The sequence below is a fragment of the Mrakia frigida genome (assembly GCF_051309035.1).
Source record: "Mrakia frigida strain ATCC 22029 unplaced genomic scaffold BDY24scaffold_13, whole genome shotgun sequence".
Taxonomy (NCBI): domain Eukaryota; kingdom Fungi; phylum Basidiomycota; class Tremellomycetes; order Cystofilobasidiales; family Mrakiaceae; genus Mrakia; species Mrakia frigida.
Window position 1 is genome coordinate 610,166 of NW_027481268.1, and position 21,221 is coordinate 631,386.

The following is a 21,221-nucleotide window of genomic DNA, read 5'->3' on the forward strand; positions in this document are numbered from 1 at the left end:
ACGACGCGGAGGAAGTCGAACCGGACGAGAGGGATCTTTTGTAGAGGGAGGGAGAGTGGAAGAGCGAGTGAGAGGGTGGTCAAGGATCATCGTTCGTAGAGATCCTCTTCTGGGATGAGAGTGGTGGTTGGGGGGGAAGGTAGAGAAGCTGAATTTTTGGCGAGCTGACTGGAAGGTCGGCTTCGGCGGTCAGCGTGAGAAGCGACGGGCTGAAGTTTGCTTCGCGGAGCCGAGGTCGCTCCCCCCTTCCTTCTTTCTTGAAAGCTGAAGCCGACTTCGGATGACCTCGTGCGTCGAGAGGAGGATGTATTTGAGAGTTTACAGACACGTCCGTCTGTTCAGATGTTCGCTTTCCCCCCCCCCCTCGCCCGTCGTTGCGTCGTCGCGTCTCGTCTTGAAGTCCCAAACTAAAAGAGCAGGCTGATTTTCTCCGATGCCGTCCGTGCATCTCGGATCAGCTCATCGCATCTCGACCGGGGATACTTATTCTCCGACGGCACGCTGATCAATGTCTCGAGCTTCGAAACGACGCGTCGCCGAAATCCCGTCTTCAGCCGCGAGCGGTCTTTCTTTCCCTGCTTCTGGGGAATAAACGAGGAGGTGATTAAGAGTAAAGCCTCCTTATTCTCGTTGATTTTAAGCAGGAGGCGAGAAGCGAGAGGGTCTGGCTGCTGAGTGGGAGCGAAGGACGAACGACGTTTCATCTTCTGCTTTGGGACGTGGTTTCCCTCCTTCAGAGAAAAGGAGAGCCCGGCTAACAATAACAGAGCTCTTCCGAATCGATACAATCACAAGAAGAAGAAAGGTCAGGCCGAAGGATTGTTCAGGAAACGGGAAAAGGAAAGCAAGGTGAAAACGCGAAAGCGATGGTCCCACTGCCTAACACACTAGATTCTTCGCTCCGACTCGAGTTCAGGCCGCGGAAAGAAAACGCTCGCCTTCTACGTTCCTCGGCGGACAGTGTTGTCTATCTCCCTAGAGAAAACGCAGGTTGATCGCTAGTCTGCTCTTTCATCGTTTCTCCGTCTTCAGTAGTGCGAGGAGGAGAGACCGATCTCGGCGTCCCTATAACCCGGGTGAGAAGCAAAAATGATTGGTTGCACGACAACAACAAAAAAAGTATTCTGTTAGACCAACGTGGGAATCGAACCCACAACCGCCTGATTAGAAGTCAGGTACTCTACCGATTGAGCCAGCCGGCCGATATGAAAAGATTTTAAAATTAGGAACAGGACCCCCAACCCGAGGAGAGCGAACAGGGCCGGAGGGGAGGCAGAGTTCGCGACCTCACGTTCGTCCTCCGTCGATCTACGTGCCTCTCCTCTCGTCGGAGTGTCCCTGCTGACTATCGACTCTTACACCATGCAGCTTTCTAGCCCCTTGGTTCTCGGATGTCCCTTTTTGGGAGCTTAGAGTCTCGGGATCGGAGTGAGAACTGGGAGAGGGGGAGGGAGGGAGGGCTCATCCTTCCTCGAGGTCTGTTCGCTTGGATGCTTTTCGTGAGTCCAAGCTTTTCCTTTCTCCTCGCTGCCTTCGTCAGGTTGTCGATCGAGAGCTGACTACGCTGGTCTTCTTTCTCGACAGCGAGTAGGTTGTGTATCGAGTTCTGGGTCAAGTTTGGGCGGCGAAAGGAGAGAGGGAGGGAGGATGGCCGTTCGGTCTTGTCTTGTCTTGGTGAGCTGGGGCTTGTCCTTTTCCATCGACCCCTCTTTCGAACTCCCCAATCGAGCACTTATTATCTTGCACTTCCTCCCTGATCGCAAGCAGGCCGTATCTTCAAGCTCGGGTGGGGAGAGGAGGGAGGGAGGGCTCTCGGTTGAAGTCTGCTCCTGTGGGATGGTTTTCGTGAGTTCAAGCTTTTCCGGTTGCCTCGATGCCTTCTTCGAGCTCATCGGTCGAATACTGACTGTGCTGATCTTCATTCTTGATGGCGAGAAGGTCTTTCGTCGAGCGATCGTTGAGATTCCGAGGGGGAGGGGACTTGGTCGGAGCGTGTGGGTTTGGGTTGGTTTTCGTGAGTTGAAGCTTCTCCTCTCTCCTTCATGCCTTCGTCGAGTTTATAGATCGAGAGCTGACCATGTTGGTCTTCTTTCCTGACGGCGAGCAGGTTTTTCGTTAAGCCATTGTGGAGTTTTTGAGGGAGGGGAGGGGGAGGGAGGGGACTTCGATTGGGCAGGTAGGTTTTCGTAGTTTTTCCTCGCTGTACACTTGAATCAGCGCTCTGTTTCTTCAGGCTACCAACCAATAGAACGATGTTTTTTTGCTTTTCGGTCTGAAAAACAGCGAGGCCAAGACGAGCAAAATGCGTCGAGCTGAACGCGTCGAGCACAACGCGTCGAGCACAACGCGTCGAGATCTCGTGCGATTTGGGGCCATTTCGAGCAGAATCGCATCTCTCACTGTGCTGGATTGACTGTATACGGTTCCCTGTAGTATGCTTTTTGGCTTTCTGAGTGTTATCTCTGCGTTTATTTTGAACGGTAGACAAAAAAAAAAAAAAAACGGGAAAGTGACGCCGACGAGACGCGAGCGGCGAGGACGACGGATTTCTGGAACTCAAACACGTTGACCCTTTCCGAGAGCTACACGAAGAAGAGATGTCAGGGATAAGGTTTGGCCTTCCAGAAGAAAGCTACCTTCAGGCATCGGTTCTGAACCCTTTCAAAGATCAGCTCAGGCAACGGGGACGCGAACGGGGTCTTCCTCCTATTTCTGATCCGTTCGCTTGACCTTGCTTCGTCAGTTCAGGCCCCAGGTTACTTTCTTCTTTAAACGTACTGAATAATGAATATGATGTGATCGGGCCGTACGTTCTGGAGCGAGAGACGAGAGATCCTTTCCGATGGTTTGCCAACCCAACAATGAACAGACTCTCCATCGCTTCCCACCCAACGCACAAGAACGTTCTCGTCGCCTCCCACGACGAAGATCGATCCGTAAGCCGGAGACCTCCCAAACCCTCGAGCGTATACATCTCCTTGCTTCTTCTCCAACAAGTCCGTCGTCTCCTTCACTCTATCTTCCCATCCGTCCCTCCCCAACTTCCTCTCCTCTGCTCTTTCGTCCGAGCTTGAGAAGCGAACGAACCCATCGGGGTAGGGGATCCGAGTAGGGTGTTTGCTCGAGCGTCGAGGATTCCTTTGGTCATGGATCCGTCGTAGTGGGCGGGAGCGAGGTTTGAGGAGTTGAGGTTGAGGGAGGGAGGCGGGAGTATGTCCTTCTCTGCCTGGCTGAGGTTCTTCCCTTTCTCGTCGAGCTCCAGCTCCTTGATTCTTTAAGCTGACGGCGATCTGACTCAGCCGTTCGCTAAATCGGCGTTAAGTTTCTGTAGCGGGATGGGGAGTGGGTTGTTGTCGTTCGGAGGAGAGAAGAAGGAGGGCTTGGAAGGCGGGCAGCTTGAGATGAGCTCAACTCAAACGCTTCGAGAAGTTCGGATCACAGCAAAGCAAATGTTACTCCTCCGTTGCTCCCTCGCTTAACGGATTACAGTACATAGAAGGTCATCAAAATCTACCGAACTGATCGTTTCGAGTATCGAAGCCCTGCGTTCATCTCCTCCTCTCATCGTCCCTCCTCCTCTCCCGATCTCTATCCCTCTCCCCGCCTCCGTCTCTCTCCTTCTCCCTCCTCTTCCTTTCCCTCCTCTCGTCCTCCGTCTCCTCCTCCCTCCTACTACTACTCCTCCCTCCACCACTCTCCTCGTCCCTCCTCCTCCTTCGATCCCTATCCTCCCTCTCCCTCTCCCTCGAACGAGATCGTTCCCTTGGTCGGCTATCCCTATCTCTCCTGTCTCTGTCGTCACGGTCCCGTCGAGAAGAGGACGAGGACTCGCGGTCGTCTCGCTCTCGGTAGCGGGAGGAGGAAGAGGAGGGTTCTCGCTCGTCGCGTCGAGAGGAGGAGGAAGAGGAGGGTTCACGGTCGTCTTCTCGTCGTCGTCGAGGTGGAGAGGCTGAGCGAGAGGTTCGTCGGTTGGGAGTTGAGGAGGAAGAGGGAGTTCCAGGTCGGGAGAGAGCGGTTGGTGTCTGAGTGAACGAGGGAAGACAAAAACGCGTCAGTTTGAAGCGCGTTCCTTCTCTTCCTTCCTCGCGCCAAAGACCATTACATGAAGAAGGAGAGGCACTCACTCCAGAACCACTTCCACCACCATTCCTATCCACCTTCATGATAGGCACGTATTTCTTCGCCTCCTCCTTGACCTTCCACTTGGGTTTGGCCTTCTCTCCCTTTCCCAGCTCAGGTACCGCTCGTTCCGTCGCTCCGATTCCTAACAGAGCCGGTCTGGCTTTGGGAACGTAGGCTTGTTCGAGTCCTTTTCGATGTTTCGAAGCTGCTTGACCTTCCTTCCATCCCATTCCCTTGAGGAGAGCGAGTCCGAAGTTGGCGACGGGAACTCGAGCGTAATCAGACGCGTTGGACTGTAGGTACGAGGGAAAACGAGACGAACACGAGTCAGCACCAGCACAGGACAAGAAAAGGTTCGACGGAAGCAGGAGTAAGGTTTCTTGGAAAGGACAACGAGCTCAAGGAAAGAGAAGCAGGACGTACCTCGTCAGGTCTCGAATCGACGTCTCTCCTGAACGCTTCCTCCTCCGAGATAGGCATCTGCCTCTTGTTCTCCATCGACTGAATAGCCTCGATATCCCCACCGTCTCCATCACTATCCTCTCCGTTTGCACCAGCAAGCAAGGCTCTCATAGCCCTCTCGTCCAGCGTCTCCTCCTTCTTGGGAACGGTCTCTCCTCCCTCCTCTGCGTCCTCCTGCTTGGGAGCTGTCGAAGATGAAACCTCGCCTTCCTCAGTCTTGACGGAACGAATCAGCCCTCCTCGACCTCCTCCTCCACCGGTGTTGACCTCGATGGTGACGATGGGTTCAGTGGATTGGGATTGCTGAGCTCCTAAAGGAAGGTAGGGAGTGGTTTGAGCTTTGGTTGAACGAGAGGAGTTTCGCCAGTCTTTGTTGGCGAGGGGAGCGATAACGAAGGGTGGTGGAGATCCCTTCTTGGTGACGTACGTTCTATTGAAGAGGAGAGAGAGGGAAGGGCGTCAGTAGTTGGAAGAGGAGAGGAGAGAGTCAGGAAGGTGGTGAGAGGGAGGGAGAAGGAGGGGAGCTCGGAGTCGCGAAGCAGCCTCAGCCTCGGGATTGCTCCGAGGGCACACAGAGACTCGGACGGATGTACCGTCTGACGCTTACGCTTCTCGCGAGAGCTTCAGTTGATGCAGAGAGTGCGAAGAAGGAGCACAGAGAAGTTGGTGACCTCTCCGACTCCTTCCTCCTCGACGTCCTGAGCGTCCCTGCCTTTCCCGTCCTGGATCAGATTCCAACTACTACAGGCAGGCGCCTCGTTGGCTCACCCGACAGAGCTACTGCTGAAAGACTCGTCCAAACCGAAGAGAAACTCACCCCTTGCCCTTCGAATCCAGATCCCACCCAACCTCCTCCTCCTCCTCTCCGTTCCCTCCCATCCTCTTTGACTCCTCGTCACTGCTATCGTCCTCCTCGTGCTTGACAAATCCTCCTCCCGACTTTCTCTGAGCGGCTGCGAGTGGACTTGGTCGAACTGGCTTGTGAGGGACCTTGAACGCTGGAGCTCGAGGGGAGGAAGCTCCAGAGGTCGACTCGGCTGGAGAAGCTGGAGCCGACGAGACTGGAGAGGGAGTAGGGTTCTGGATCCTGAACGAGAGTCCTGCCGGAGGTTGGGAAGAAGAGGAGGCCATCGCTCTGTTCGCCACGCAAAAGAAGGAAGAGGGGTGGTGGAAGTTGAGGAGATCATTGAAGAGCAAGTGTCGCGAACGAAGGAAGGAGAGCAGGAGCTCGCCCTTGACGACGCCCTTCTGCTTCAACAGGGATTTTTCAAGTTGGTGAATTTCATCGGTCTTGTAGATATATGAGGAGTTTCGTAGATCTCGAAGGAAAAGGCCACTAGCTTTCTTCCGGCGCTTCAGTTCTCCCTCTGTTGTTGAAGTTATTGAAGCGGTATTTGGGTCTCGTCGCCCGAGCTCACACCAACCGCGACCTTCTCTTCTCTTCCCTCCTTCACCTTCAGGCTCCGAAAGCTGCTCCTATAGTCGGTCTAGACCTTCTTTGATATCATCTTGAGTGGCTCTGACCGATTCTTCGCTTCTATCGACGCAGGTCAGGCTTCAAGAGAGAGAGAGCTCAACGTCAATCTCCTCCCTCCTTCCTTCTTTTCGGCCGTCTCCTCTTCGACTCTCAGCATGCCTACGACCTCTTCTTTCCTTGCGACCACAACCTCAGCAGCCCAATCTACCATCTCGGTTCTGCTCATCGTCTTGTACGGCTGGCTGGCTCGGAAGCATGGCATCATCTCGAAGGACGGAGAAAGCGTGAGCTCAGCTTCCTTCTCTCTGGATTTCCGTGCTACTCTCTGGACAGAGGTCTCAAGCCTGCTCGTAGAAATACCTGATTTCGATAATAGGGAGCTGATCGTGCCTCGATCCTGCTTTCAATTCACACAGAACGTCGTCAAGCTCGGTACTTCCATCTTCTTACCCTGCCTCCTCTTCTCCGAGATCGGTCCCTCGGCGACGATACAGAACCTCAAAGCCTGTGAGATCTGTCTTTTTTCGACTACATATCATCCTGTTGAGACGCTCACACTTCTTTCCCTTTGCCTTGTTCAGACGGCCTCATCATTCCCCTCTCGATCCTCTTCCAACTCATCAGCCTCGCCTTCGCTCTCTTCCTCCGACGGACAAAATTCATCCCAGAGCACATGGTCCCGCTCTTCGTGTTCAACAACGTCACCTCCCTTCCTCTGCTCCTTTTGGAGAGCTTGGGAAGGACGGGCTGCTTGGACTCGCTCGTGAGGACGGCGAAGGGAGAGGTGCTAGCGGAATTGCTCAAGCGCGGTCGCGTCTACATCTTGTGAGCCTCGTCTCTCTCAGTTCTTCCTCTACATCTACCAGAGACTGAGCCCCTTCACTCTTTTCGGTGACCCAGAATCAACGCTCTGGTCGGAAACCTCGCTCGGTACATTCAGACGCGTCGTTCCTCCTCTCTCGTGTCGTCAGCTCACGCGTCGCTCCCTCCTTCCCTTCCTCTCGCAGGTTCGCCCTCGGGCCCTACCTCATGAACTCTTCTCCCCTCCCATCACCATACTCCCTTTCTCAAACCCCTTCCTCTTCGAGCCAGTCCCTCCTCACCCTCCCAGGTCAACCGAAACCGTCCGCTTCTTCCTCAACCAACCTCCCTCCATCCTCCTCCCTGACCCCTCGCTCCTCCTCGGAATCCGACGACTCGGAGAGAGAACAGGAATATGCACCCCTAGTTCTCTTTCCAGCACCTATCTCCCTTTCACACTCCTCGTCTCGCTCGGCTCGGACGATTCGTTGGTTGAGGGGAGCGATCAACCCTCCTCTCCAGGGCGGTATTTTGGCGATGGTGTTCGGTGTGATAGGGCCGGTGAGAAGAGTGGTATTCGAGAGGGGATGGGGAGGATGGGTGGATCCGATTACTCAGTCGCTGTTCAAGCTGGGAGGATTGTTTTCTGCGTTCCAAATGTGAGTCGTTCCCCCCTCTCCCTCCCTACCTCAACCGGCGTCGCGTTTCAACTTCCTCGTTTCGAACCCGAGCCTGAACGCCCACTACTTTCTCGGAACAGCTTCACCCTCGGCTGCCTAATCTACTCGAAACCGTCCTCGCCAGTTCGCCCGAAGGTTCTCGCCACCCTCTTCGCTTGGAGGTTCGCTGTCATGCCGGTTCTGTCTATCTCGCTGATCTACGCGATCCGTACTGGAATTCCTGGGCTGCTGGTGAGCCTTTCGACATTTTTCAGCTGCGGCTCTGCTCGATTCTGACGACGTCTCCCCTCATCTCTCGTCGCCGTTCAAAGGACAACGACCCGATGCTAGACTTTGTCCTCTGCCTTTCCCCAGTCGGTCCTCCAGCTTTGGTACGTTATACTTTCACATCAGTTGATCTCCTTCTCATTTGAGACTCTCTCAATCTCACAAGCTGAACTCTTCTCGCTCCCACTCTCCCTCCAGACCCTCGCAGCCGTCGCCGTTCTCGCCGAGCTTCCAGAGGAAGCTGAAGGTCAAATCGCTCGGATAATTACTCTCAGCTACGGAGTCACTCCTGCCATCTCGTTTGCAGTGAGCGGAACGCTGTGGGCTGTTGCGAGGAGCGGGGTTGGGGAGAGCCTCTGAAACGGATCGGTCGAGCGTCGATTCTAGATACTGTAGATCTCAAAACGGCATATGCGAACATCTAGAAGTAGCTGGTAATTCATAGAAGCAGCCCCGGAAGACGAAGAGCAACAGGAAAGAGATGCGAAAGAGATCAACCGAACGATTCAACTCGAAGTGAAGCGACGCGCCTCGACTCGCCCATCGCTCTCCTTTCCATCCTTCATTACACCACTCGATCCTCCAGGTACCGGAGAAGTACGAAGAGTTATCAACCTTCCATCGCCACCGAGGCTTCCATTCTCGCCCTCACCAGCAACCAGCAGAGACAAAGAGCCTTTCTCTTTGACGATCGGCTCGCCCTCAGCAGTGTTTCTACGACGACCCTGAGCTCGATGTCAACCTAGGCGTTTCGCACCAGCCGATTGAAAGAAAAAGAAAGACGACGAGACACTCTCAGTTTCTGTTGAAGTCAGGAAGGGATGCGAGATTCTACATGTACCTTCCAGGTTGAAGCGTCTCGCCTCCCTCCGATCTCTCTCCACCCTCAGCTCTCTTCGCCTCCCTCGGGTTGGGGGTCCTGTCTCTGATTTTGAAATCTTTTCATATCGGCCGACTGGCTCAAACCAGAACAAAAAAAAAAGGGGGCGGTTTCAACTGTGAAGGGAGGAAGATCTGAACGCGACGCGGCGGTTGAATTCGTGCAAAGTGGGTTGAATTCGTGCAGAGGCTTTTTGAGATCACCGATTAAGAGTTTTTTGGAACTTTCTATTTTACAAGGAGTCGATTTAGAGCATTCTGAGGTCACGGTGAAATCTGTGCGATCTGGGAGAGAGCTGAAGCGAGGACGACGCGTCGCTTTCTCTTTGTCCTCGTCTTATCCTCTCCCTACTGACCGGCTGAAAGGGCGATATGTCTGCCAGATGAATGTACTCTGAGTAGCGCGAATCGGATGTAAGGCTGAGCAGGCAAAGGATCTGTCTGGCGATTGGACGCGGGCACGACAAGAGGGTTGATTTCGTGCAAAAGGGTTGTTTTTCCGCATCGATGGGCCAAATCTAGATCTTAGTGAGACAGGATAGCTCTTTGAAAATGAGCTGGAGACTGGGTCTGTGGAATTTGAGCGGCTGAGGGGGCTCGAGAGATTGGAAGCCCGCGAGACGCGTCGAATCGAGGAGGGTTGAATTCGTGCACGCTGAGAGAGAAATCTCCAGAGAGAGTTGGAAGACGAGCCTTTCTGGATGTACTCTGAGTAGCATCAGAGTAGCCAAATTTACCAAGCCGTATAGTCTACGGGACGACGAGGAGGGGTTTCTCTCACGAAACAGGAGAGCGAGAGGAAGAGGAGACTGCAAGGAGGGTTGATTTCGTGCAGAGTCTGGCCTCAGCAAGACCTACTGGTCAGCAAAGTCAAAATCGTTGTCAGCAGATAAACGTGACGTCTCTCGACTCCCAGGGAAAAGAGTGGCACCCTTGGTCTCTCTCCGCTTGAAATCAGCCCTCTTTCCTCCCCTCCAGCCCTGTTCGCTCCCCTCGGGTTGGGGGTCCTGTTCCTAATTTTAAAATCTTTTCATATCGGCCGGCGTTGAGAAGAAAGTCCCTTACAGGGCTGAAGACAGAAGGAGGGTCAGCTTCTGATTTTCGTGCCTGGTTGCTCTCCTCCTCTTCCTCCTCTTCATCATCCGTTCGGATCTCACTCACCCATGAGGTTGAGGAAACTCGTGATCCGAGCTTCTACAGGCGATCGAACCGAGAAAGATTCCGGTGAAGGGGTTGAAGATGTTGATGGCGAACTCGTCCGTGTCGATTGGAGTGAAGACGAGCACACCGACGTCTCCTACTTGCTCTGCAAAGGAAAGGGAAAACGCGAGTGTAGGTTCGAACTTGACGCTTGATAAAAGGGAGGGTAGAGCAGCAAGAGCTTACGGTGAGGAGCAGCGTGCACTCTTCCTCTGGCGGTGGGAGGTCGACCAGTGATATCGACGGGCCAAACAACGGGGAGGAAAGGAGGTCCGCCGACCTGCTGGAAGTCGAGAAGGAACTGGTTGACGGATATTTGGATTGGGAGAGAAGGTTGGTAAGGAACATGGTCCGGTAGTGGAGGGTGAAGATGATATTGGGGAGAGGGATGAAGAGGTTGGGGTGAGGGAAAGTCCAAAGGTCCGTAGTTGCTGGCGGGTCGAATGAACGGCTGAACGTTCAGGTGAGGAGGGAGTTTAGGAGGATAAGGGGCAACATCGGGAGTTTGGAATCGATTGGTGTACGGGGTACCAGTAATAAGAGCAACAGGAAGAGGAGGAGCGGCCATGGCGAGGGAGAATGTGAAGGTTGGGAGGGAAACAGGGGTCAGGCACAGAACGAAAAAGGCGATCTTTTGTTTTGAATCGAATCACATGATATTCATTATTCAGTACGTTTAAAGAAGAAAGTAACCTGGGGCCTGAACTGACGAAGCAAGGTCAAGCGAACGGATCAGAAATAGGAGGAAGACCCCGTTCGCGTCCCCGTTGCCTGAGCTGATCTTTGAAAGGGTTCAGAACCGATGCCTGAAGGTAGCTTTCTTCTGGAAGGCCAAACCTTATCCCTGACATCTCTTCTTCGTGTAGCTCTCGGAAAGGGTCAACGTGTTTGAGTTCCAGAAATCCGTCGTCCTCGCCGCTCGCGTCTCGTCGGCGTCACTTTCCCGTTTTTTTTTTTTTTTTGTCTACCGTTCAAAATAAACGCAGAGATAACACTCAGAAAGCCAAAAAGCATACTACAGGGAACCGTATACAGTCAATCCAGCACAGTGAGAGATGCGATTCTGCTCGAAATGGCCCCAAATCGCACGAGATCTCGACGCGTTGTGCTCGACGCGTTGTGCTCGACGCGTTCAGCTCGACGCATTTTGCTCGTCTTGGCCTCGCTGTTTTTCAGACCGAAAAGCAAAAAAACATCGTTCTATTGGTTGGTAGCCTGAAGAAACAGAGCGCTGATTCAAGTGTACAGCGAGGAAAAACTACGAAAACCTACCTGCCCAATCGAAGTCCCCTCCCTCCCCCTCCCCTCCCTCAAAAACTCCACAATGGCTTAACGAAAAACCTGCTCGCCGTCAGGAAAGAAGACCAACATGGTCAGCTCTCGATCTATAAACTCGACGAAGGCATGAAGGAGAGAGGAGAAGCTTCAACTCACGAAAACCAACCCAAACCCACACGCTCCGACCAAGTCCCCTCCCCCTCGGAATCTCAACGATCGCTCGACGAAAGACCTTCTCGCCATCAAGAATGAAGATCAGCACAGTCAGTATTCGACCGATGAGCTCGAAGAAGGCATCGAGGCAACCGGAAAAGCTTGAACTCACGAAAACCATCCCACAGGAGCAGACTTCAACCGAGAGCCCTCCCTCCCTCCTCTCCCCACCCGAGCTTGAAGATACGGCCTGCTTGCGATCAGGGAGGAAGTGCAAGATAATAAGTGCTCGATTGGGGAGTTCGAAAGAGGGGTCGATGGAAAAGGACAAGCCCCAGCTCACCAAGACAAGACAAGACCGAACGGCCATCCTCCCTCCCTCTCTCCTTTCGCCGCCCAAACTTGACCCAGAACTCGATACACAACCTACTCGCTGTCGAGAAAGAAGACCAGCGTAGTCAGCTCTCGATCGACAACCTGACGAAGGCAGCGAGGAGAAAGGAAAAGCTTGGACTCACGAAAAGCATCCAAGCGAACAGACCTCGAGGAAGGATGAGCCCTCCCTCCCTCCCCCTCTCCCAGTTCTCACTCCGATCCCGAGACTCTAAGCTCCCAAAAAGGGACATCCGAGAACCAAGGGGCTAGAAAGCTGCATGGTGTAAGAGTCGATAGTCAGCAGGGACACTCCGACGAGAGGAGAGGCACGTAGATCGACGGAGGACGAACGTGAGGTCGCGAACTCTGCCTCCCCTCCGGCCCTGTTCGCTCTCCTCGGGTTGGGGGTCCTGTTCCTAATTTTAAAATCTTTTCATATCGGCCGGCTGGCTCAATCGGTAGAGTACCTGACTTCTAATCAGGCGGTTGTGGGTTCGATGGACACTTGGTGGAGCAGAGGAGAAGGGTGAACGAGAGCGAGACGCGTCGAGGTCTGAATTGTCCTCGTTCTCGTCTTTCCCTCTCTGCCTCTCGAGTCTGCTGCAGAGACTCTGGGAAGATAGCCTCGAAGGCGAAGATATCGTCAAGAAATCAGCAAGGATCTGAACAAGAGCCAGCTGCTTATCGAGGGCATGGCACCGGACCGAAGATTTCATGGCTCGAATGATCTCCCTCTCCCTCCTTCTCTCCTTTCCCTCCTGCGTACATAACAAAGCGAACGACGGCGAGCGAACAAGAACGGAACCATCAAAGAGGATCGAAAAGAAAACGAAGAGAAGAGGAACGAAACGAAAAGGGGGAGGAGGACAAGAGCGAAGCAAAAAACGAAGAACGAACGAACGACAAACGAGCAAAAGCAACCGCGAATGAGAGTCTCTACAAAACACGCAGAGAAGCAAACGGAAGGCGAGACGGGAAGGAAATCGAGGCGGGAGAGATATGCGATAAACTTATAAGTGACGAGGAGGAGGAAAACAGGAGAGATGTGCGACGATGAGGGAGAAAGAGTTGGTCGAGAGAAAAAGAAGACGCGGAGCCGCGCCTCGACCCTGAGAAAAATGCAACGAAACCGATGAGTGCGGGAAATAACGAAGCAAATAGCTGATCATAGCAAGGAGACAGAGATTGAGAAAATGAAAGATGGGCTGAAAAAGGAGCGAGATGGTCGAGCGCTTCGACCTCCGTGTGCCTGAGAAAACGAAGGAGGAACGAAGTCAGCCTCATGAGGCAAGCGAATGGAAAACAGGTCGAGAAGAGACTCACTCGTGATGAACGGTGGAGATACGGTCGAAGAAGTTCGACCTCCGTTTTTGATTGATGTCGCCGAGGCGAGAGTCTAAAAGACGAACGAAGGGAAAGGCGGACGAGTCAGGGCTCCGTGGACGCAGACTCGATTGGAAAAGCGCCTCGACTCACAGATTTGTACATGATTAGATGATCGACCGATCGACCTTCCACTTTGAGTTTTCCCAAGGGAGAGAGAGAGAGAGGAACTGGAAGAGAGGAAGGAAAGGTGTCAGCGAAGGAAGACGCGTCTCGATGATCGTTTCGACTCACTCCTTATTACATCGAAGAGAGGGACGAAGAGAGGGAGAGAAACGTTGAAAAATGCGTCCAGTAGAACCGGAGAGTAGATAGCTGGGCGGAAGAAAGCAGAAGAGGTCAGTCGAAGAGCTCGACGACGGCGAAAGGAGATCAACTCACAGAAACATCGTCAAAACAAAAACCTCCCCTTCCTTAGGTCCTCTTCGCTCCCCTCCTACTTCCCAAAGGCCTGATGGTTCTTCCGTTGGCACCCACCCTGCCAGGAGAAGGCGCAGAGTCGGCTGCTCCCATGTTGAACAGCGTCCCGGTTCCAGCGACGGGCGATTGAGGTCCAGGAGAACCGAAGGAGGGAGGAGGAGGAGTTCCCGAGACTGATCCACCTGTCGATCCTGCTCCGAAGGTGAACGACGACCCTCCTCCAACGGGCGCTCCTCCTCCGAACGAGAAGGTCGAAGGAGCTGCCGAGGCTCCTCCTCCGAAGGCGGGAGTGGGAGCGGACGATCCGAAGGGGTTTGGGTTCGACGAGAGACCAGGGGAAGTGACTCCTCCGAAGCCACTTTGAGGAGGAGGCGATGAGAAGTTGAACGAGCTGGGAGCTGGGGCTGCTGGGGCGGCCGACGATGCTCCGAAGGAGAACGTCGAGGGAGAAGCTGCTGCTGGGGATGCGGCTGCCCCGCCGAAGGAGAAGCCTGACGAGGCGGATTGACCGAACGAAGGAGCGGTAGGAGTGGATTGTCCGAAGCCTGACGTCGACGACGAGGTTCCGAATCCTCCTGAGGCTGGTGCTGCTGCCGCGGGTTGACCGAAGGTGAAGGGAGCTGGGCTCGTCGAAGGCGCTGGAGCACCGAAGGGAGACGACGATGCGCTGGTGCTGGAACCGAACATTCCTCCTCCTCCTCCGAAAGCGGGAGCTGCTGGCTTGGGAGCTGTGACGGACGAAGACGCTCCTCCAAAGAGGTTGGGAGGAGCTGATCCTGAGGGAGCGGTGGATCCGAAGGCGAACGACGAAGTCCTGTCCGGCGAAGACTCCATCATCGACGAGTCGTCCTTGGTTCCGTTCGAGACAGCAGCCGAAGCTGGGGTAGAGCCGAAGGTGAAAGGAGACGACGTGGCCGCTGGTGCTGGCGTTGAGGCTGCTGGCTTGCCGAAGGAGAAACCGGTCGAGGCTGCTGCTGGTTGAGATCCGAAGGGATTGCTGCTGGGAGCCAACGACGACGAAGCCGTGGGAGTGGGAGTAGGCTCCTTCGAGGCTGGGGCCGAGAAGGAGAAGGGGGAGGGAGAGGCAGCGGGAGCAGCGACGACGGGAGCTGGCGAGGGTTCCTTCTTCTCGCCTCCGAACGAAAACGAGGGTGTTGAGGTGGGAGCTCCGAATCCGTTTCCGAACGACGAAGGAGCAGCGGCTGGCTTGGCTGCTTGGCCGAAGCTGAACGGGTTCGAGGCAGGAGCGGCTGGGATGGGAGCGGGAGCCGTGGCGGGAGGAGTCGTGGCAGCCGTCGAGAAGGAGAGCTGCTGAAGGGAAGAAAATCGAGTCAGCGAGGAGTTTCGGCAGCTGAAGACATAAGGAGAAAAGAGAAACAAGTACTCACATTCGACTTGGGGGCCTCAGTCGAGCTCGAGCTTCCGAACGATCCAAATCCTCCGAAGGGCGAAGGAGTCGCCTTGGTCTCGACGGCGGCGCTCGTCGAGGGAGCTGGAGCTGCAGGAGCTGCATCTTTGGCGATTCCGACTCCAGCGAACGGGTTTGAGGCCGCAGGAGGAGGAGGAGTAGGCGCTGAGGGGACGGGAGTTGGAGGCTTTCCGAAAAGGAAGGTGCCTCCCGACGGAGGAGTTGGGATCCTCGAAGGAGCGGCTGCAGCGTTTCCGAAGAAGTTGGGAACCGAGGGTTTGGAAGGAGGAGGACCTGAAGGTGTCGTCGATCCGTTGGTAGGGTGTCCGATCCCGAGGGAGAACGACTTCTTGGGAAGAGGAGCGACGGGAGTGGCGGCCTCAGCCTTGGATCCGAAGAAGTTTGGGACGCCCGACGAGGCAACGGTAGGGACGGGAGCGACGATGGGAGGAGTGGGAGTGGTGGTGGTGAAGGAGAAAGCAGCAGAGGGAGTCCTGGAGGCCGTGGCGACTGCAGGAGCAGGAGGAGCGGCGAAAGGGTTGGGAGAGGGGACCTTGGGAGGGGGAGCGGCCGAGGTCGAAGCTGAAGGAGCAGCGAAGAAGCTCGACGCGGCTGGAGCCGATGAAGGAGCAGGAGCAGAGTCCATCCTGGAAAGGAGAGAACTCGTTCCGTTCGAAGCCGACTTGATTCCCTCGTTCGTCGAGGCAGGAGCTCCAGGGAGGACGAACTTGATCTTGTCCAAGGCTCCGAGGTCGTCGTCTTCCTCTGCTGGTAGATCCTCTTCCCTAGCTGACATCCTCAAAGGTCCAGGCGTTCCACTTCGAGAGTTGACAGCGGAGACGTGCTTCCTCGAGGTACTCGATCGAGCTCGAAGGGCGGAGCGAGCTCGAGAGGTAGGGTCGTTGGAGGCGACGGGTGCGAGAGGTTGGAAGGCGGAGTCGTCCGTCGGAGCAGTAGGGATGGCTCGCTTGGGGGGAGAGGGAGGACTGTGAGGAGAAGCATGGAACGAGCAAGGTCAGCACGAGTTTTGAGAGGCGAGTGGAGACGAGAGGAAGGAGGAAGAGAGGGACGAACGCCGGAGAGAACTCGCTCTGGGATTCAGACATACGAGCATCGTCATCTCGGTCGTATCTTTTCTTCGAAGAGTGTCGACGTTTCGCTGTGTCAAAAAAAAGAGAAACGAAGGCGATCAGCTTCAGCCCGATCCTCGAGCTCACGCATCACCCAACGAGATGTCCTGCTCACGAGTTTCCTCCTCGTCCTCATCCATCTCGGAACCTCTCCTCTCACTCCTCCTCTCTCTCTCCTTTCCCTTCCCCTTTCCTTTCCCCTTAGGACCCCCACTCCCTCTCTTCACCGGCGACGGCTCGACCTCGTCCTCCTCCATCTCCTTCCTTCCCAAAGCCTGCCTCAACCCACTTCCCTTGACGTCCGACCTCTCCTTCTCCTTCTTGTCCCTTCCTCGACCATACGGACTGATCATGACGTCTCGCTTCCTGTCCTCCTTCTCCTTCTCTCGAGCAGCGGCCGAGGGGACGTGGATCTTGCTGAGGGACGAGGAGCGAGGGAGGGAGGAAGGAAGGGTCGGATGGTGTCGACGAGCATCGAGGAGAGGAGATCGCATGGATTCGAGGGCGAGGAGGATGCGTTCGGCCGCGTTGGAGGTTGGCAGGGGAGAGGGAACTGTTGGAGGGAGGGAGAAGAGGAGAGAGAGAGAGAGGTCGAAAGGCCAGGTGAGCAGATGAATGCGAGCTCAACAAGGACAACAACAAGGACACGTACCAGCTCGCTGCTCAACAGTAATCTTGGAGAGGAACCCTTCTTCAGGCTGCCACACCATCTGACCTCGGGATTTGGATCGCTTCCTATCGGGCTGGGGGAGGGAAACGAAGAGAGGAAGGAAGGAAGGGAACGGTCAGCTCGCTCCTCCTCTTCTTCGCCCTTCTCCAGAGACCAAGATAGAGCCGACTCACCTCATCGGTGACGCTCATACTCCTCCTCGAGTTGTCGAGCGAGACGACGGATGCAGATCGGGGAAGAGGTCGAAGATGAGGAGGTACGGAGGAGAGGTGACGAGATGTGCTCGAGCGACCAAGAGGTCCAGGGGAGGTTCCGTAGGGTGCGAGTCTCGACTGCTAGAGAGAAGAGGAAGAGGAAGGAGGGAAAGAATCAGCTTCTCCTTCTTGCAATGAGCTCTGAAGAAAGAAAAGCAGACTCACATCGACCTCAGGAGCAGGACTCTGATCGTCCCTTCGCGTGTATCGCTCCATCCACCTCTCGCTCCTCTGCATCGGGACCGATGGCTCGACGGATCCGTTGCGGTTGTTGGCGGGGAAGAGGAGGGAAGCAGATCGAGGCATGTTGCTGACGCTGGAGGTGGGGAGGTGTCTGTTGGTCGAGGAGGTGGAGGGAAGAGGACGGGAGGACCTGGGTTGAGGTTGAACGGAGGAAGGAAGACCGTTGATGGGTGCGTCGAGGTAGGGCATCGAGTGGCTGGTGGGGATGGGATTGTACCTCTGAGCTGCCGAGGATGAGAAGGAGGGACCTTGAGGAGGTGAGAGTTGATAGCGAGAGGATCCTGACTCGAGATCCATGCTGGATGGATAGTTGGACGAAGGAGGAGGAGCAGGAGCAGGCGGTGGAAGCTTGTTCAACCTCCCTCCCTCGTTTCCAGCTGCCTTCCTCCTCTTCCCCTCCCCTGAGGACTTGGAGGACAAGCCCATCCATCCCAGAGGAGCTGAGAGCATGCTCTTGAGACCTGAGAGGATTCCTTCGGAGGAGGAGGGAGGGTGTTGGAGGGTCGAGAAAGAAGAGGTCGATGTCGAAGGTTTTCTGTCTCTTGTAGAGGTGGATTCTCCATTTTGGTTTCCAGAAGGACGAGCGTAAGGTTTGTTGGAAGAAGGGGTCCGAATCTTTTGAAGTCCCCGAGCGGGATGCTGCCCAGGAAGGGGTGCAGAAGGAGGAGCCATCGAGACGGTCCTGTTGGTTGGAGGTCAACGAGAAGGAGGAGAGAAAAGTGACCTTTGCTTCTTTTTCTCCTCCAGCCCCCATCGACGATTCTAGCTTTTTTCTTCCCGAACCAAGCTCAGCTACCACCAGCTTGTACTCGAACTGAATCCTGCTCGAATTCTCGAGGTCGAGAGGAGGGGGAGGAAGGATCGACAAAGGCAGAGGCCGAAGAGAGTTTGACGAGAAGGAAGTCGATGTTGAGCTCGACCTCAAGGGGCTTTGGAGCCTTCTACCCTCAACGAGAGCTCTTCAGCTTCAAAAACTAACTATTGGAGCGTCTACAAAGTGCAAAGCTAGACTCTCGCTGGAGAAGGTGATACCGAAAAGAACATCGAAGAGGGCAGTGGACGAATCGAGCCGCAACTTGTTGTCTTCGTCTTTCCTCGCCGCATACAGCTCCATTCCCTGCTCTACAACCTATCGCTGACTTCTCCGACTTTTCTGAGCATTTCAACATCTATTATCCAGCTCAAGTTCCCGAGAAGACATCTACGAAGCCTCAGCAGCCCTCACCCTCCCTCGCCCTCCTCGTTCCCTCCTCTTCTTCCCTCCCCTCTTCAGAATCGCTCGGTCTCACACCTCGTCTTCCTCTTCTATACTCGACACAGTCTTTCTCACTGCTTCTTCCTCCTGACCTCCTCTCGGATCTAAAAGACGAAGGAAGGATCTCGTTCCGCTTCCCTCCCCAAACCTCTTCGCCCCTCTCCCGCGTCGCGTCGGACCTCGAAACGAAGTTGGGTTCAGTTCCTCCCGCGACTGAGGGGTAGGTCTGACGACCAAAAAAGTGTGAAGGGACGGAAGGAAGGGAAGATCAGTGCTCTTTCTTCTCTTTTCTTCCCTCCAACCACAACTCACCTTCGAGCCGCCGTCCCGTCGTCGATTCCTTCTCTCCTTCCTCGCTCACCTGCAACCTTTTCAATCCTTCAGTATGATCTCTTCTGTTCCTCCTCTAGACTTCTCAACATCTATCGAACCAACTTTCAGCTTCCTCGAGAAGGTCGAGGAACCCGTCCCGTCGTCGACTCGACTTCTTCCCGCTTCGATTTTCAACTCGGAAACCTGTACCTCGAAGGGCTATCACCAAATCGACGCCAAGAGCGGTGAGCACGAGATCTACTACGAGCTGTATGTTCTTCTCCCTTTGCTTCTTTTTCTCATCTCCGTTTCTTTCTTTTCTCGGCTCCTGACGCTCAACCTCCTTTCGCCTCGCTGTACCCCTTCCCTATCTTTTCAGCCACGGATCAGGACCACATCGTATTCTCCTCATCACTGGCCTGAACAATACCTCGTTCGCTTGGGTCAAGCAGGTTCGTCCCGTCTCCGTTTGCGTCGAGAGGGCAACTGACGGAGCTAGGGCTGATCGAAGATTCCTCTCCTCGTTTTGTTCACTCGTTCACCAGGTCGAGCACTTCGCTTCCGATCCTCGCTATTCGGTACTCGTTTTCGATCCCAGAGGAGCTGGGAACTCGAGCTCGCCGGAGGGAAGGTTTACGTGAGTCTCGAACGACCGAGACGAGACGCGTCTGACGGGTAGTCTTCGACGTTTCAGGACTTCCAACATGGCTCAAGACGCTTCCAGTCTTCTCGCTCACTTGGGATGGGTGGGGGAGAGGGAGATACATGTGGTAGGTCCATGGTCGGAAGGGAAGAGAAAGGAAGCAAAGCTAACTCAACGCGTCTCGATTTCATCGAGAACAGGTCGGAGTCTCTCTGGGTAAGTTCATCTCGACAGTCACCTCCGGGAAGGACGCAGAAGCTGATGTCTGAGTTTTTACGTCTTCAGGTGGGATGGTCGCCCTCGGTGAGCGCGTTTTTCTTTTCCATCATTCGTTCGCGTCGATGAGCTGATCTTCCTCGGCTGGGCTCTTCTCGTTTTCTGCCTCGAGTAGAGCTCGCTTTTCAGAAACCAACACACCTTGCGTCTCTAACGATCTGTGTCTCCTCCTCGGGCCATGTCTTCCCCCTTCAAAACCTTCCGCCCGTGAGTCGACGCGTCTCCTCTTTCGTTTCTTCTCCTCGAGCATCCCTTCCGTCAAGCTGACGCAACCCAACTCTTGTCCTTCTTCGTTCTCAGTGGAAGGGCATCAAAACAATCGCTCAACTTATTTGGACGAAACCTCTCGAGGAAAAGATCAGGATGCTCGTCGAGTTCGTCGACCCCCCTTTCCTATTCTCCCTTTCGGTGCGTCGAAGCTGACCGACAAGACTGACGTCTCGTTCCTTTCTTCATTTCTTTCCGCAGGATGCAATACCCCTCCAAATGGCTCAACGAGATCGATCCTCATTCCAACCGAACCAACTTCGAAACAACCGTCGAGGTGCGTCGCGCCGTCGCGTCTCTTTCCTTTCCATCCCTCGCTCTCCTTCCCTCCCGACCCCTTCTAATCAACAACTCCTCCCCTTGTTACAGGAATACCACCATCGCTTGAATCTCACTCGACCTCAACCTCTTCGCTCTAACCTCTCCCAATCTCTCGCCGCTCTCACTCATCACGTTTCTCCGTCTCGTTTGAGACTCATCAACGAGCAAGTCCCGAAGATTGTCGTCCTGACCGGTGATGAGGATAGCCTCGTCAGGATTGGAGAATCGGCTAGGTTGGTGAAAGAGGGATTGACGAGAGCCGAAGGTGAGTCGGAGGAGATGAGAAGTTGAACGCGTTGAGGATCGAGCTGATTTCTTCTTCGATTTGGCGAAGGAGCAGCTGTTGTTTGGGAAGGTACAGGACATGCTAGTAAGCACAAGGACTTCGCGCTTTGGCTCTTTCCTCGAGTCGTTCCTCAACTGAATATCATCCCTCTCTTTTTCCCGTCGTCGAAAAACAGTCCAACTCCAAGTTCGTCCCTCGTTCCTCTTCCCTTCTCCTCCACCCCTCTCATACTCTCCAACCTAATCCCCTTTTTGCTCTCTTCCCAACACAGCGCCCAAAATGGTTCAACGCTCTCCTCGAACGAGTTTTCGAAGAGGGACGAGGCTCGTCTCGTTTCGTCGTCTCGCCTCTCTTTCGTTCTCCCTCTGTGCGATTTTGCTCCCCCAGCTGATACGAACCCATCTTTTCTGTCGTTCATAACTCTCTGGACCTGTTAGACCGGAGTTGGAGGAGAAGGAAGAGGTCTGAAATCCTCGATTCGCCCGAGTCGGGGACGACGCGTTTGTGTTTTCGTTTTGCCTTGTTTGGGTTTCGCACGGACCGTATCTACTTGATATCTTTGAGCTTGATGATTTTGTTTTTAGCTTAGACTCTCAGTTTTTGAACTATTTCCAACCTCTTCTCCTCATCTCCTCTGCCTCGGCGAAAACAAAGGAACG

At 54.6% G+C, this 21,221-nt stretch overlaps 5 protein-coding genes and 1 non-coding gene across 6 annotated transcripts; 2 read left to right on the forward strand and 4 right to left on the reverse strand.

The window, feature by feature from the left end:
- Window positions 1-1,129: 1,129 nt before the first annotated feature.
- On the reverse strand, window positions 1,130-1,202 carry BDY24DRAFT_t48. The gene has a single exon. It is a non-coding gene; the product is annotated as a tRNA-Arg (tRNA).
- Window positions 1,203-3,452: 2,250 nt separating this feature from the next.
- On the reverse strand, window positions 3,453-5,759 carry BDY24DRAFT_387677 (DExH-box splicing factor binding site-domain-containing protein). Its single transcript, XM_076640249.1, has 4 exons — window positions 5,402-5,759; window positions 4,546-5,014; window positions 4,125-4,415; window positions 3,453-4,022 (listed from the first exon to the last, which is right to left on the reverse strand). The coding sequence occupies exons 1-4, from the start codon at window positions 5,713-5,715 to the stop codon at window positions 3,549-3,551; spliced, it is 1,548 nt and encodes a 515-aa protein (XP_076497279.1). The 5' UTR covers window positions 5,716-5,759; the 3' UTR covers window positions 3,453-3,548.
- A 197-nt stretch (window positions 5,760-5,956) lies between these two features.
- BDY24DRAFT_387681 (membrane transport protein-domain-containing protein) lies at window positions 5,957-8,263 on the forward strand. Its single transcript, XM_076640250.1, has 8 exons — window positions 5,957-6,345; window positions 6,478-6,568; window positions 6,643-6,886; window positions 6,962-6,991; window positions 7,069-7,521; window positions 7,623-7,773; window positions 7,854-7,913; window positions 8,008-8,263. Exons 1-8 carry the CDS (start codon window positions 6,217-6,219, stop codon window positions 8,167-8,169), a joined length of 1,320 nt encoding a protein of 439 aa, XP_076497280.1. The 5' UTR covers window positions 5,957-6,216; the 3' UTR covers window positions 8,170-8,263.
- A 689-nt stretch (window positions 8,264-8,952) lies between these two features.
- Window positions 8,953-10,516, reverse strand: BDY24DRAFT_434545 (uncharacterized protein; the record flags this gene model as incomplete). Its single annotated transcript, XM_076644153.1, has 4 exons — window positions 10,075-10,516; window positions 9,850-9,994; window positions 9,045-9,129; window positions 8,953-8,973 (listed from the first exon to the last, which is right to left on the reverse strand). Exons 1-4 carry the CDS (start codon window positions 10,454-10,456, stop codon window positions 8,953-8,955), a joined length of 633 nt encoding a protein of 210 aa, XP_076497281.1. The 5' UTR covers window positions 10,457-10,516.
- Window positions 10,517-12,704: 2,188 nt separating this feature from the next.
- On the reverse strand, window positions 12,705-17,499 carry BDY24DRAFT_370012 (uncharacterized protein; the record flags this gene model as incomplete). The annotated part of the gene is made up of 11 exons (XM_076638087.1): window positions 12,705-12,943; window positions 13,018-13,090; window positions 13,171-13,247; window positions 13,312-13,392; window positions 13,551-14,805; window positions 14,886-15,891; window positions 15,980-16,064; window positions 16,151-16,588; window positions 16,688-16,778; window positions 16,879-17,037; window positions 17,125-17,499. The coding sequence occupies 11 exons, from the start codon at window positions 17,497-17,499 to the stop codon at window positions 12,705-12,707; spliced, it is 3,879 nt and encodes a 1,292-aa protein (XP_076497282.1).
- A 1,282-nt stretch (window positions 17,500-18,781) lies between these two features.
- On the forward strand, window positions 18,782-21,192 carry BDY24DRAFT_47555 (alpha/beta fold hydrolase). Its single transcript, XM_076644939.1, has 13 exons — window positions 18,782-19,039; window positions 19,149-19,221; window positions 19,315-19,406; window positions 19,464-19,539; window positions 19,613-19,628; window positions 19,698-19,715; window positions 19,804-19,895; window positions 19,989-20,062; window positions 20,157-20,232; window positions 20,325-20,541; window positions 20,617-20,646; window positions 20,738-20,748; window positions 20,834-21,192. Exons 1-13 carry the CDS (start codon window positions 18,843-18,845, stop codon window positions 20,951-20,953), a joined length of 1,092 nt encoding a protein of 363 aa, XP_076497283.1. The 5' UTR covers window positions 18,782-18,842; the 3' UTR covers window positions 20,954-21,192.
- The last annotated feature ends 29 nt before the right edge of the window (window positions 21,193-21,221 follow it).